The following is a 15,872-nucleotide window of genomic DNA, read 5'->3' on the forward strand; positions in this document are numbered from 1 at the left end:
GGTGCGACTACTTCCGCTCTCCTAGTGCAGTGGTCCCGACGCTGCCCGTCGCGTCGCCGTGGGCGACGTGCCCGCTTCCAAAATGGCGACGGCGGCGGCCGTGGCTGGTGCGCTTGGCCGGGCGGGCTGGAAGCTTCTGCAGTTGCGGTGCCTGCCCGGTGAGGGGGCTGCCAAGCCGGGGAGAGGCGGGGAGCGCGGAGGGGGCGCGAGGCCGGCTTGAGCTGGGTTCGGCGGTGGGGGGAAGAGGCCGTTGGGGCGGCCCGCGAGCAAGGTGAGGTGAAGGGCATCGGCGCGGGCTCAGGCGAGCTGCCTGGTTAGCTTCGGCCCTGCCCCGCTGCGGGGCAGGTGCAGGGGGGCAGGGCCTGTCACCCCCATTTTATGGAGTTAGCGGAGCCTCAGAGAGGGCTGGGGGTACGAAGGTCACGCAGCCTGAGCCTGTTGGTTACAGAACTGGCAGTCGCAGACCCATTCTCAACTCCATTGCCAAGTCCACTAGAAGGACAGGTGGACACGGCCACAGAGAGCCTAGTCCATTGTTTCCCGAAAGCTAGTCGTTTCCCCACCACTTCATGAACTCTGTGATACTCTCTTACCACCTTTGCCACTATGTACTCAGTATTTTTATTTTTAAATAGGAGTTCTGAAAGAGGAAACTTCATATCACTGTCGTAAATGGAAAACTAATATCGCCTTCCTTAATTAGAATGTATGCATTAACACTTTAGCATACATACATAACTGATGAAACGTTCACCTGTATTTCACCTAAAATCTCATGACCCTCAGTGGTACTACAGTCACACTTTGCATCCGCTCCTTCCTTTTCAAAGTTTTATGGATATTTGTGCCATATCTTTCAGTACATGTATTAAAATATTGATATTTTTACACATACTGTTCTGTTTCTTTTTTTTCTTTTTTTTCTTTTCTTTTTTTTTTTTTTTTTGAGACAGGGTCTGGCTCCTCAGCCTCCCAAGGAGCTGGGACTACAGGTGTGTGCCACCCTACTTGGCTAATTTTGTTGTTAAGAGGGAGTCTCACTCTGTCACCCAGGCTGGAGTGCAGTGGCACAGTCTCGGCTCACTGCAACTTCTGCCTCCCTAGTTCAAGTGGTTCTCCTGCCTCAGCCTCCAGAGTAGGTGGGGTTACAGGCTTGAGCCACCATGCCCAGCTACTTTTTTGTTTTTAGTAGACGGGATTTCACCATGTTGGCCAGGTGGGTCCCAAACTCCTGACCTCAAGTTATCCGCCTGCCTCAGCCTCCCAAAGTGTTGGGATTACAGGCATGAGCCACCGCCTAGCCCCCTTTTGTTGTATTTGTATAAAATTCCAAACTAAAGATGTGTAGTTAAAGTAATGCCTATGACCCCACAGATCTACCAAGAGAAGTGAAGGTATGTATCTACAAAAAAGTTAGTACAAGTATGTTCATAGCAATTGTATTCATAGTAGCCAAACACAGAAACAGTCCAGTTGTCTAGCAACAGAATAATATTTTTTATGGAACACTATTCTGCGATAAATACTAAAAATCAGTCAAAGAGAAAGCTGGACACTAAAGTGATAAGGACCGTTTTTAATCAGTAATAACTGTTGCAGTAGGGAAAAGGGTCTAGCATGAACTGAGCGCAACCTTGAGTTTAGTGCATGCAGAAATAACTGGGTGTTTCAAAGAAAAAAATGAGGGAGGAGGTAGGAAGGCAGGTGGGGACTCAATAGAGTCAAGAAAGTGAATAATTATAAATGAGATTGGGCTGCTAGCTGGCAGTTAACAAAGTTAGGATTCTGTTTTCCCAGAGGGAGACGTAAGCCCTATCCTTCTTAAGTGTTATCCAGAACAAACAGTAAATTTTTTCTTGACAACCTGAGTTTTCTCAGGCAGGCACTTTAAAGGTGGGTAGGGTTATCGTAAGGTATGTGGCCCTGAGTGATGGTTATGTTAGTGTGTGTTCAAGTCTTTGTAGGCCAAGGTTGAGGCCTAGATAAGAAGAGGGCTCAGAGGAGCCTGGTTAGAGCCTGATCAAGGAGACAATCTTTGCCAGATCTACTGATATGCATAAAAATATGGATCAATCTCAAAAATATACTAAGTGGGCCAGGTGTGGTGGGTCACACCTGTAATCCCAACACTTTGGGAGGCCAAGGTGGGAGGGTTGCTTGAGCCAAGGAGTTCAAGACCATCTTGGGCAACATAGCGAGACTCTGTCCCTATTTAAACTTAAAATAAATAAATATATATATATACACACATATATATAGTCCTAAGTGAAAGAAGCTTTATTGAAATATGTACATGTAGATGAAATCTTAGGACAGGCAAAACTAAGACAAGCAAAAACTAACCTAGAGTGAAAAATTCAGAACAGTGTGAATGGGGAATGACTGAAAAAGCATAAGAGAACTTTCTGGGGTGACAGTAATGTTCTCTGTTTAGATTGGGTTCAGGTTGTGCAAGTGTATACATCCGTCAAAACTCATAGAATGGTACACTTAAGATTTATGCATTTCATTGTGTGTAAATGGCATCTCAAAAAAACAGTGAACATAGAACTCTTCCATGCTAAAATGTTTAGAGATGAATAATACTGATATGTGCAACAAATGCACCAAAAATCAAGATGGATGAAGAAATGACAGATGTGTAGAACCTAGTGGTAGATATGCAGGTGTTCATTCCATAATTATTTCAATTTGCATGTTTGAAAATTTTTATAATAGGCCGGGGACGATGGTTCACGCCTGTAATGCTAGCACTCTGGGAGGCCAAGACAGGCGATCACTTGAGGTCAGGAGTTTGAGACCAGCCTGACCAACGTGGCGAAACCCTGTCTCTACTAAAAATACAAAAATGAGCCTGAGAGTAGTGGTGGGTGCCTGTAATCCCAGCTACTCAGGAGGCTGAGGCACGAGAATCACTTGAGCCTGGGAGGCAGAGGTTGCAGTGAGCCAAGATAGTACCACTGCACTCCAGCTTGGGAGACAGAGTGAGACTCTGACTAAAAAAAAACCAAAAAAAAAATTTTTAGAATAAAAAATGTTGGGAAATAAAAAAGTAGTATGAATTTATGCTTAGGAAACATACTTCTCATCTTTCTTAAAATAAGTGGGGATGTTGCAGATATTGCAGATGAGAAAGCAGAGATTAGTGACTTGTCCAAAGATACCACATAGACACTGGGGGAGTAGGACTGAGACATTAAATTACTACTCCAGAGCTCTTGCCATAATATATATAAATATGTAACATTTACAAGCCACTTTTACATTTTGTTTGGGCCACATAGTGGTCCCATTGAGCAAGTAGAAATTATTACTCTAAATTTGCAGATTTAAAAATCTGCACATTGGGGTAAAATTGTTTGCCAGTTATCACACAAGTAACAAGTGGTAGAAACAGGTCGAGATGCTAGGTAGATCTTGTCTCCTGGCTTACCACTTTTCCTACCACTTCATGTCCCAAAGTTCCCAGTTTGCCCAATATTTTTGTGTGGGACCCAACACTTGGATAAGTGGTTCTGGAGGAGTCTCTGGCCTGCTTTTCCTCCTCCTTGTCTGTGTTACCACTCTGGGTCTGAAAGGGTCTTCTCTGTTGAATGTCCCTGACTGACCAGCCCAGTTTCTGTTTCAGTGACCCGTTGCCGACCAGCCCTGGTGCCACGTGCCTTCCATGCTTCAGCTGTGGGGCTGAGGTCTTCAGATGAGCAGAAGCAGCAGCCTCACCCTTCATTTTCTCAGCAGCATTCTGAGACACAGGGGGCAGAAAAACCTGATCCAGAGTCTTCTCATCCACCCCCCAGGTAGGCACTAATCCACCTATTTCTGGCCACTTCACATGCTTCAGTATGTCTGTTCCTCCTTCACTTCCTCTCTCCTCTCCATCCCCTTTTATACTTACCTTCATTTCCAAGGCCATCTTTGTTTTTTAGAATTTTTTATTTTTTGTAGTGATGACTTCTCGCTACATTGCCCAGACTGGTCTCAAACTCCTAGGTTTCAAACTGTCCTCCCCCTAGACCTCCCAAAGTGTTGGGATTACAGGTGTGAGCCACTGCACCCGACCCCAAGGCTGTCTTTGGAAATAACCTATTGTTTTTATAAAATTGGTGCCTGTTTGTTCTAAAACATCTAAACAGTATAGAGAAGTTCACAAAAATAAAGCAGTTTTATCCAAAATTACAGAGATAACCCTGCTAACATTTTTGTGAATATCCTTTTAGATGTTTCTCTAAGCTTATTTCATATATACATTTTTGTATAGAATAGATACAATGTGTATAAACTCTACATGCTGTTCTAGAACCTGTTTTTTCACTCAACAGTACATTTGTAATGTCTTTTCATAGTTTAATAGTTGTATAACATTCCAGCAAATAGCTGTGCCGAAATTTATTTGACACTTTTTTATTGATGGATATTTAGATTTTTTTATTGATGGATATTTAGATTTTTTTGATGGATATTTAGATTTCCTGTTTTTTATTGTTTTTTACTGATGGATATTTAGATTTCCTTCACTAGTATAAGAAATAATGTGATAAAGTGTGTGAATCTCTCCTTAGAAGTGGGAGCACTGGCCGGGCGCGGTGGCTCAAGCCTGTAATCCCAGCACTTTGGGAGGCCGAGACGGGCGGATCACAAGGTCAGGAGATCGAGACCATCCTGGCTAACACGGTGAAACCCCGTCTCTACTAAAAAATACAAAAAACTAGCCGGGCGAGGTGGCGGGCGCCTGTGGTCCCAGCTACTCCGGAGGCTGAGGCAGGAGAATGGCGTAAACCCGGGAGGCGGAGCTTGCAGTGAGCTGAGATCCGGCCACTGCACTCCAGCCTGGGCGACAGAGCCAGACTCAGTCTCAAAAAAAAAAAAAAAAGAAGTGGGAGCACTGAGTCAAAGGATATGTACACTTAAAGATTTGTTACAGGCCGGGCACGGTGGCTCACGCCTGTAATCCCAGCACTCTGGGAGGCTGAGGTGGGTGGATCACGAGGTCAGGAGATCAAGACCATCCTGACTAACACGGTGAAACCCTGTCTCTATTAAAAATACAAAAATTAGCCAGGTGCAATGGCAGGCGGCTGTAGTCCCAGCTACTCGGGAGGCTGAGGCAGGAGAATCGCTTGAACACAGGTGGCAGAGGTTGCAGTGAACTGAGATTCTGCCACTGCACTCCAGCCTGGGTGACACAGCAAGACTCTGTCTCAAAAAAAAAAAAAAAAAAAAAAAAGATTTGTTACATATATGGGACCAGTTGCCCTCCAGAAAGGTAATACTAATTTACATTTCCATTAGAGGTTTTTTTTTCCCTAATCCTGCCATTGAAAAGTTTCTCTAGATCTGAAATTAGAGTGTTCCTTTTCATTTTTCTGGTTTCCTAACTAAAGTACTTTTCATTTCAATTCAAGAAATATTTTTTGAGGCCCTACTATCATGCCAGGCCCTGTGAGTAACATAGCATTGCTCCTGCCCTCATGGAGGTAGTCTGGTGTGAGTTTAGATGAAGAAACCCTCTGAGCACAGTGTGCTAAGGGCTGAAGACAGGAACTCCAGGGTGCAGCGTTGCCTTCATACCACATGACCTCATTTGCTGGATTCCTCTCGGTGCCTATGGGGAGGGGAAGGATGATCTAGTTTTTACTCTGTTGGCATTAAAACATTGATACTGGCTAGGCGCGGTGGCTCATGCCTGTAATCCCAGAGCTTTGGGAGGCCGAGGCAGGCGGATCACTTGAGGTCAGGAGTTCGAGACCAGCCTGGCCAACATGGTGAAACGCTGTCTCTACTAAAAAATACAAAAATTAGCCGGGCATGGTGGCGCATGCCTGTAGTCCCATCTACTTGGGAGGCTGAGGCAGGAGAATCGCTTGAACCCAGGAGGTGGAGGTTGTATGTAGTGAGCTGAGATCACACCATTGCACTCCATCGTGGGTGACAGAGGGAGACTATCTCAAAAACAAAAAACTAACAAACACAAAAACCCCACACTGATACTGACACAAGAATAAATGTCTTCCCAGCATGTGCTTAGAGGAGATCCAGAGCCCCTAGTTTCTGGTCAGGCCCATTGTACATGCCAGGAGATGAAGTATGCTGGGCTGTGTCCTCTTGTCTCAGGTATACAGACCAGGGCGGCGAGGAGGAGGAGGGCTATGAAAGTGAGGAGCAGCTGCAGGACCGCATCCTGACGGCAGCCCTGGAGTTCGTGCCCACCCACGGGTGGACAGCAGAGGCGATTGCAGAAGGAGCCCAGGTGTGTATAGGTGAGGGTGAAGCCACCTGACCAAGATGAGCCAGGATGGAGTCACACCAGACAGAGCAGAAGGCCTCATGCCTTCTTCCAGTCCAGCTCAGAGCCCCTCACAGCTGCAAGATTGACTGGGTTTTTCCCCCAATAGGGTGGAACTGGCTTTATTTTGTAGTTATAAAGAACGTACCACGGAGTTGGTTGTTGGGAGTTGTGTTCTAAAGGCAACCTATTAGGCAAGAATTGTCTGTGATCAAAACTACCATGTTTCATTGACTCTAAGATGCCATTGGTTGTAAGAAGCACCATTTTTAAACGCATCAGTAAAACAGAAAACATACTGCCTTTTGAACTATGACAGAGCACTTCTATGATTGACACTGATTTTTTAAATGAAAAATCTATATGCAGTTTTGAATTAATGACATACGATGTTTGAAAACCCCCAAGAAGGCACCACTTTGGAGACCAACACATCTTATTTTCCCAGAAACTCTAACAGCATTTCCTACATTAGTAGAGACTGCTGCTTTAGATTAGGCAGTAGGCTCATGTTCAGGCCATGTTGTAGAGAGTCCTCCAGCATAGCAAGATACCATCATCCAAGAGACTGAGGGGATGACAGAGTTGCATCTCCCATCCCAGGCTTGCTGCAGGGCATCTACCCATGGCCAATGGGCAAGGTTGCTGCTTTACTGAAATTTAACTGTTATTTCCTTGTCTTCTCTCACTCCCAAGTGCACATTTGGTAACAGAAGTCTCATTAGTGAAATGCAGATGCTCTGACTCCACTGTAGGCTCATTGTGAAAACTGAACAATACAAACAAATATAAAAAAGAATGTAGAAAACACCTATAATCACACCAAAGATCATACTACCAACATTTATGCCTAGTTCTTCCAAATTAAAACCCTTTAAATGATTCATTCTTTAAATGTTTGTTGAGCAAATAATGTGCCCTAGGCACTGTGCTAGTCCAAGGGACATGACAGGGGTTAAGATGGACCTGCTTCCTGCCCTTGTTGAGCTTCCAGTCTAGCAACATTAATAAAATATATACAAATATTTACTTAGACGATGTGGTAAGTGCTATCAAGGAAAGGTGCTGTTGGGCTGTATCATGGAGGGACCTGATCATTAGATCAGGTCACAGCTGCAAGATTGTTTTTTCCCTCAATAGGGTGGAATGGCTTTATTTTGTAGATATAAAAGTAATGAACCATGTAATTGGTTGTTGGGAGTTGTGTTCTAAAGGCAACCCATTGGCAAGAATTGTCTGTGATCAAAACTACCATATTTCATTGACTCTAAGATGCCATTGGTTGTAAGAAGCACCATTTTTAAGTGCATCAGTAAAAAAAGAAAACGTGGCATATTAAACTATGACAAATAGTTTAATTTGTCATACCAAGGGGATGGAGGGCTGGGCACAGTCGTGCATGCCTATAATCCCAGCACTTCGGGAGGCCAAGGCAGGAGGATTGCTTGAGCCCAGGAGTTTGGGACCAGCCTGGGCAACCTAGGGAGGGACCCCATCTCTACAAAAAAAAAAAAAATTAGCCAGGCATGGTGGTGCTTGCCTGTGGTCCCAGCTAGTTGGGAGGCTGGGATGGGAGGATCTCTTGAGCCTGGTATGTCGAGGCTGCAGTGAGCCATAATGATGCCACTGCACTACAGCCGGGGCAGCAAAGTGAGACCTTGTCTCAAAAAAAAAAAAATATATATATATATATATATAGGGGGTGGGTAACAGGGCAGTCAGGAAAGGCTTTTGAGCTGAGAATTGAGGAATGAATAGGCTTTACGTGACTTCGTGGGTAGGGGATGGACAAGTCCAAATAGAGAAACTGCAAAGGCAAGGTGGAAAGAAAAAGAAGGATGGTGCATTAGAGGAACCACAGAGAACCACCATGCAGAGAGTGCCGGAAGAGAGACTTGAGATGAGCAAGGCTGGAAAGGTCAGTCAAGGTCAAATCAGGCAACGCCCTAAAGGTCATGATAAGGAGTCAAGCTTTTCTTCTAAGAACAATTGAAGATACTGGATTAAATTTGGCATTTCAAAATGCTCATTTTGGCTGCTGGATGAAAAGTGGATTGGAGGCAGAGAGAGACTCATTGGGGGCTGCTGCCAGACATCCAGGAGAGATAAGGTGGTCTGGCTTAGAGTAATGGCAGTGGGTAAGTTTGGGAATAGCTTGGACATGGGAGGGAGTGACAGGATGGCACCAGAGTTGCCAGTTTGCATGTGTGGGTATACAGTGGTAGTGTTTTCTAAGGTTAAGGCCATTGGAAGAGGACCAGCTTTGGGGAAGGGTACAGCCTTGATCTTTATTGATTATGAGGAGTTTTTCAGTCAACCAGTGGAGGCATCAGGCATACAGTTCGGGAACTGGAGGAGATAGCTGGACTAGAGATACACATTTGGGCATTATTAGCGCGCATATATATACTCTCTCTCTCTCTCTATATATATATATATGTAGTAATTATAGAAGTCAGTGAGATTGTCCAGGGCAAGAATATAATGTCATATGAGAGGGGAGTCCAGACTGTCAAGGAACTTGGACATTTAAGGGGAGGGTAGAATAGGATGGGCTGTCAAAGTCTAAGTCAGAGCATCCTGATGTTGGAGGCACAGCAGGAGAGTGTGGATTAAGCAGCTAGACATTGGTTACTGGAGCAACAACTGTTTGAGTGGAAAACTGGGTCAGAAATCAACTGGAGTGGATCGAGGTGTACATAGAAGGCGAGGAAGTGGCGAGGCGTTTGGCTGCGAGGGGTAGATGAGAACTACGGTGCACCAAGCAGGGGAAACAGATGGAAGTTTGCACATGATTGAACACAAATGGGAAGAGTACAGAAACAAGAGTGGACCAGGCTCACATGTGTAATCCCAGCACTTGGGGAGGCTGAGGCGGGAAGATTACTTGACACTAGGAGTTTGAGGCCAACCTGGGCAATATGGCGAGACCTCATCTCTACAAAGACATTTAAAAATTAGCCAGATGTGGTGGCACATGCGTATGGTCCCCGGCTGAGATGGGACGATTGCTTGAGCCCGAGAGGTCAAGGCTGCAGTCATACCACTGCTTGAGTGACAGAGCGAGACACTGTCTCAAAAAAAAGAAAAAGAAACAAGAGTGAGGGTGAATTTACAAGAGAAAATAGGCAAAATCAAGAGAGTGAAATTCCTTGAAGGCAAGAATTGTGGGATCTGGACAACAGATGGAAGGACTGGCCTTAGATGTGTTAGGTGCAAAGTTGGAGAAAGCAGCTGAAGGCTTAGTTTCTAAAAAAGAAAGAAGACCTGTTGATGTGTTCATCCCTGAGCTAGTCTCTGTGAACTTGTTATTCAAGCCTGGATTCCACTCTTGCACACACACCAAGGGGCTTTGTGGGGTGGAGGGACCGGTGGTGGTCAGTTTCACCAAAATCACATGGACCCAGAGTGAAGAGTAGGGGTGTCCCACTGAAAATCAAGCTGCTGTCACTAGGAAGAGGCTCTAGTGATGAACAGGCAACAAATGTACCCTACACTTGGGCACCACTTTTCTGTTTTCTATCTCCCCTTTTATAGTCTCTAGGTCTCTCCAGTGCAGCGGCCAGCATGTTTGGGAAGGATGGCAGTGAACTAATACTGCATTTTGTGACCGAGTGCAATGCCCGGCTCACACGCATGCTGGAAGAGGAGCAGAAGCTGGTACAGTTGGGCCAGGCAGAGTAAGTCCCACGGCATTATTACACAGGGTGGCAGCTAAGGATCAGGGAACTTGGGCCCTATTAGCTATCCCCAGGAGGCCAATCCAAGCAGAACCCAAAGAAAGTAGCATTGGGCAGCCTTGCTGCTGTGATGGGACTGACACCTGGCAGCCTGTCTCTGACAGCTTTAGTCAGGCCAGCATCAGGAGCTGGTGGGGACCCTTTTCCCTAGGTCTGAGTAAACTGTGGAGCACTAAGCCTCTGCCTTTTGCTCAGAGACACACTGTTTTCTTTTCCCTCTTCCAGGAAGAAGAAGACAGACCAGTTCCTGAGGGATGCAGTGGAAACCAGACTGAGAATGCTGATCCCATACATTGAGCACTGGCCCCGGGTACCGAGTCCATATCCAGGCCCCAGAGCAACAATAATCCTAATATTTGTTATTCTCAGAACCTTTCACACAGATGACTTTGTACACTGTTGAACTTAGCTCATCAATCTCCATAAACCCGAGAATACTTAGTACGCTTGGTAGAGCTGGGTTTCAAACTTGGGCATACCAAAGAGAGTGACCCTGAGCCATCTGTGTCTCAGTTCTTGGAAATGTGAGTGGTCCGGGTACTGGATCCCATCCTGGGTGGGGTTCTCCTAGTGGCCTGAGTGTGCCACCAGGTCTGCAGGGAGCAGGAATCCATGCAGGAAGTTAGAAGAGTCAGAAGATTTTATTGGCTGTCTTCACTTGAATAACAGCCCTGTGGATTTTAGATCTCGAGGACTGGGATTTGTCAAATTGTCAATGTGATGCTTGGAATTGGCATATTTGTTGCAAGGGTTTTTTTCACCTTTTCCGAAGCTTCCTTTTTCCTCTGTTTTAAAGCATGTCACAGTATGGGCCATTCTCTGAGTGAAGAAAGTACAGAGTGAAAGTACACCTGAAGTGAGAGGGACTCAGACATCTTGTGTCCTTTGCTCAGCTGGAAGACTACTGAGCATGTAGTTTCAGTCATTCAGTTGATAGACATTTGAACACTTACGGTGGTGCCTAACCCCAGGCCAAGTGTGACTCATTCCACCTTGCAGTTAAATCAGTGGAAGAGGCTCTCAGCTGCCTTCCTGATTCAGCATAGTGTTTTCTTCCGGGCTACCTCACTAAGAGAAAACCTTATAGCTGATCCAGGACCTCTCTGACCACCTCCCCAGTGGATGTAGCATTGGTAAAGTGGCAGGACCTTGTTTTGTTTGACAGTAGGAGCTGATGTATGTGAACGGACTCCTATCTCTGCTGTTTCTTCTGTGTGACAGACTGGGGTATCATCGCCCATCCTTGCTTAGACCAGTCTAGATCCTCTGTCCCTCTGCATTCCCAGTTCCAAATGCTAGGGATGGAGAATGTGCTTGAGCTTGCGTAAGACAGGGCTATGCCCCTGGCTTTCCTCAGCTGTAGTCACCATTGCTAGCTGCCCAGAACTCACACTGTTGGGTGAAGATGCTGGTCTCAGAGAACCAGAGCTGGGCAGGCTCCCTCATACTACCTCTCATTGGAGAGGTAGGTGCTGGTCAGCTATGCACCATTATCTGTGAGCAGAGCTTACTCCTCTGCCATTCTCTCCCCAGGCCCTCAGCGTCCTCATGCTCCCTCACAACATCCCGTCCAGCCTGAGCCTGCTCACCAGCATGGTGGATGACATGTGGCATTACGCTGGGGACCAGTCCACTGATGTGAGTGCTTTCTGCAGGCCCACAGGAGGCTGGGAAAGGCTTGTGTTAAGCATTGCCTCAAGAAGCTTGTGAAATTTCTTTGATCACAAGCCCCTGTAGGGGGGCTGCAGTGTCATTCCCATCTAAGGTATGAGGAAGGTCCCTCACGAAGCCAAAGTGGGATCTAGGTCATCTTCATTCAGGGACCAGCATTCTAGCCACAAACCAGTTATTATTTCTTCCAGCTTGTGGTGGTGACACCAGGCGTCAGAGAGCCTTTAGCATTGGCAAAGCTAATTGGGCTGCCATTTTATTATCATTTCCCTCTCTCCTAAGATGTAGATTCTGCAGCAGAATTCCTCTTTTGAAAAAAAGAAATGCCCTGGAAACACCCATTGCTTTAAAAAGAAATTCCCTTCCCCAGCCCATTTGACCTGCTTTGCTAAGAGATCAATAAGGCTCTTTAAACAGCACCAGAAAAGAATCTGACTTGTTAATGTTATCATATTTCTGGTAAGAAATTTTAAAAAATATACCTTCATAAAGGAAATTAAAATGTGATGATTCTTTGTGGAATCCTGGATAAGGAGGCACAGAAATAACTCCCACCATAGTTATAATGAAGTGTTTTAATAAACTTCTCCCATGTGGGAATATAATGCCGACAGAGATGGTAGGAAAATGAAATTAGAAAGCAAAGAAATTAAAGGAATAAAACACCAAGCAGCCGAGCTGGTCCTCTGAAGAGCAGTTTGCCAGAACAATCAGAAGTTGCTGAGGGACTTGAACTCTCAGCTTTGCCCAGGTATTGTAATCTGTCCATGAGCCTGTCTCAGCCCTCACTTTGTTGATGAACATACCAAGGTTTGGTCATAACTGGCTGATTACAGCATCTTCTGGGACTCAGATGTCCTAAGATGTAGGCTTTCTACTAGCAGTTCCAAAATGGATTGGATGTAGCGAAATCATCTGGGATACTTATTAAGTATCCTGATTCCTGGCACTTAATTTAGATCCATTGACTCTGCTCTTAAGAGGTTGGGCCCAGGAGCTTGCATTTTTAATCAACCAGGTAATTCTGATGCTCAGTCAAGTTTGAGATGGTGGTGTTGTCCAGAGGGCCAGATGTATCTGTGAGAGAAAGAAGTAGTCAAGAGGGAACCAGGAGTTCCCATGGCCTTGGGTAGGAACTGTCTCAGACTTGCACCAGCCCACAGCAGTAGCGTGGGTTTCTTTGCAGTTTAACTGGTACACCCGCCGAGCCATGCTGGCTGGCATCTACAACACGACAGAGCTGGTGATGATGCAGGACTCCTCTCCAGACTTTGAGGACACTTGGCGCTTCCTGGAAAACCGGATTAATGATGCAATGAACATGGGCCACACTGCCAAGCAGGTAGCTGGGGACTAGCCATTGGGGAACCCTCTTTAGAAGGCATACCTGTTCTCCTCAGGCCACAGCTGGTCACTTGACTGTGCTCTTGCTCCCTTTTGGCCTCAGCTGACAGTCCTGAGGGCCTTCCCAGGGAGCCTGGCTGGTTCTTCCTCAGGCCAGCCCTTCCCTAAGAGCCATACTTTGCCCATTTGTGATTGTGTTGTCCAAAGCTGTCCTTCCAGTAATGTGGCCTTCATGTCTCCACCTTTTGGGGCTTATAGGCCTCCTGATTTATCCTGCCTGTCGCAACTTTAAGTTTGTGTTGGTGGTCTAAGGGAACCTGACACTGACTCCTTCTAGGTAAAGTCCACAGGAGAGGCACTGGTGCAAGGACTCATGGGTGCAGCGGTGACGGTGAGTACTGCCCAGCACATCCCTGCCCCTCCTGTCTCCCACTCCAGCCCTGTGATATATGTGTTACTGACTTCACATCATTTTGTAGCCCTAACCTGGAAACCTAATAATCTAATAATAAGGCTGACAGTGGTTCAGCCCTAGTGTCTTGATTCCAAAAACCCCACTTCTTTATTTTTTCCTCTTATCAGGAGATATCACTGACTCCTGGGACCCTGGTATATCAAGTCTCTGTATCATAGCTGCACCTGCCACCTTGCAAACCTGGATCTTGGCCAGGTGCAGTGGCTCATGCATATCATCTCAGTACTTTGGGAAGATCGCTTGAGCCCAGGAGTTTGAGGCCAGTCTGGGCATCATGGCAAAACCCTGCCTCTATGCAAAAAAAAAAAAAAAAAAGAAAGAAAAAGAAAAGCTACATCTTTTCTATTAGAGTTTATAGGCAGGGTAAGCCCTCACTATGCTTTTTGTTTCCATTCCTGTGTCAGCTCAAGAACTTGACAGGTCTAAACCAGCGTCGGTGAGAGGAAACGGTGTAAGCTACAATGCCTAGAAGAGAATGAGTGGACAGATTGAAAGAGCTTTGAAAAGTATGAGGTGCCATCCGTGTAACCTGGTGTTCATGAGAACACACTAAAGGACTCCTGAGACACTACCACAGCCACCTGGAAACCACAAGGCATTTGATGCTACCGTTCTGGTCAGGGATTGGGCCGCTTCTTCAGTTCCTAATACCAGACCAAGCCTCCTGATGCCTTTCTGCACTGCAATTATGTGATTGAAAAATGAGATGTTCATCCAAGCAGTCAAGCCACAGAAACCCAGCATGTCCCTGTCACGATCTCATGGGCACCTTGATCATGTCTTAACCTTCCATTAACCTTGGGGCTCCCAAGCCAGAGTCAAGGTGACGCATGCCTCATGCCACCTCAAGGTGACAGCTCATCCCCAGCACAGCACAGGCGTGTGCACACAGAGGTGTTCCTTGCACCCCCCTCCCTCTCAGGTGTCCTGAGATGCTACTCCTGGGAAACCCCTCAGAAAACTGCCTCACCCGAGACAAGTGCCTGCTGGACAGAGGTGTGATCCCAGGCCTGGTGTCATATGACACCAGCATGCATCGCAGGATTATTAGTGTATTTTGAGTCTAAAAATAATAAATATGTTTGAAGTAGTTTCCTGTTGTGTAGTTAGTTTGCTTATCAACCATGATAGGTATCCAAGACCCCAGAGGGAGACAGAGGTGTTATGGAAGAGGCTTGAGGCTGGCAGCCAGGAGACCTGTGTTCTGGCGCTGCCACTGCCTAGTACACAGTAGTAGTTATGGTACCTCTGCGTTTCTGGGCTCAAGTCTTCCCATCAGTAAAATAGGGGTAACAGAAGCCTTCCCACAGACCATTAGCTCTCTTGGCTGCCCTTGTCTGACGATTTCAGTGGTACATTCTTTAGCCCCAGTAATTTTCTCAGCCTGTACACTGGCTGGGTTCCCTTTGCATGTCTGGTTAGCTCTGTTTTCTGCTTTGCTCTCTTCTGCCTAAGTCAGCTAAATATTATTGGGGGAAGTCAGCAACTAATTGAATTTCAGATCTCTTGTGGGTCTTCCACTGGATCTTTTTTGTACCTCTCTTCATTCCTTGTATCTTTTGACATCCTGTGAAGTTTTTGCAGTAGCTGTTCCAGTTTTCATTGCATTCTCCTTTTTCCTTCATAGCATCCATCTCACACTCAGCAGACAACCATAATTCTTAATTTACAGAGACGACACAGGCTATGGAGCAGGGTTCCATCAGTGCCCACCCTCTGTCTCAGGAAGAGGTGTCAGTCTTTGCAAAGGCAAACTCTTTATCTGGTTACTCTTCTCCCACCTCTTAAATGTAGCTCCTGTCAAGTTCTATTTTAGAGCTTTTGTCTGTTGGAGCAGCCGCCACTTTGTTTGAGGCCCATTGAGAGTTTGAGACTCTCTCCAGTCTGTTTAGGGGACTTCAGTAGTTCTTGGTTGAGCATGCACCCCACATGGTGCCCACTGCGAGGCACTGGAGATGCAGAGACAAAGAGCTCCCACTCACCCACCGCAGCTACACAGACTGCAGAGGAAGCATTAGGTTAAAGAACATTATATCTTTTCCTGAAGTTTTCAGAAGTGCATGGTCCATACTTGAGACTGCAAGGGAAAGGGTATTTACTTATAATTCAGGTATACTTTCCTAAAATATGCATTCATATTAAAATATACTTTTGTTTTTCTGTAGATGTACAAGTTCTTTTTAAGGGCTTCATGATATTCTACGTGTGTATACTTCACCAGGTCTCTTATCAGTGGACAGTACAAACAGTACTACCATGAATGTCCCTGCACTCGTATCTTTGTTTACAACTGCAAGTGTTTCTGCAGTATGAGTTCTTAGAAATGTTACTGTTAAGTCAAGGACGTACGCGTGTTTTG

General features: G+C 45.8%; 1 protein-coding gene across 6 annotated transcripts; it reads left to right on the top strand.

Annotated features, from left to right (window-relative positions):
- Positions 1-58: 58 nt before the first annotated feature.
- COQ9 (coenzyme Q9) lies at positions 59-14,603 on the top strand. 6 transcript variants are annotated; one of them, XM_074027049.1, is made up of 10 exons: positions 59-271; positions 3,629-3,797; positions 6,112-6,247; positions 9,821-9,963; positions 10,249-10,333; positions 11,557-11,661; positions 12,881-13,036; positions 13,376-13,429; positions 13,621-13,708; positions 13,918-14,603. In XM_074027049.1, the coding sequence occupies exons 4-9, from the start codon at positions 9,851-9,853 to the stop codon at positions 13,669-13,671; spliced, it is 564 nt and encodes a 187-aa protein (XP_073883150.1). In that variant the 5' UTR covers positions 59-271; positions 3,629-3,797; positions 6,112-6,247; positions 9,821-9,850; the 3' UTR covers positions 13,672-13,708; positions 13,918-14,603. The 6 variants fall into 6 exon arrangements, with proteins under 6 accessions (XP_073883150.1, XP_005592089.1, XP_073883151.1 ...); XM_005592032.4 differs by having other exon boundaries at positions 59-158; XM_074027050.1 differs by lacking the exon at positions 13,621-13,708.
- Positions 14,604-15,872: the final 1,269 nt, after the last annotated feature.

Source organism: Macaca fascicularis, chromosome 20 (genome assembly GCF_037993035.2).
Source record: "Macaca fascicularis isolate 582-1 chromosome 20, T2T-MFA8v1.1".
NCBI lineage: Eukaryota > Metazoa > Chordata > Mammalia > Primates > Cercopithecidae > Macaca > Macaca fascicularis.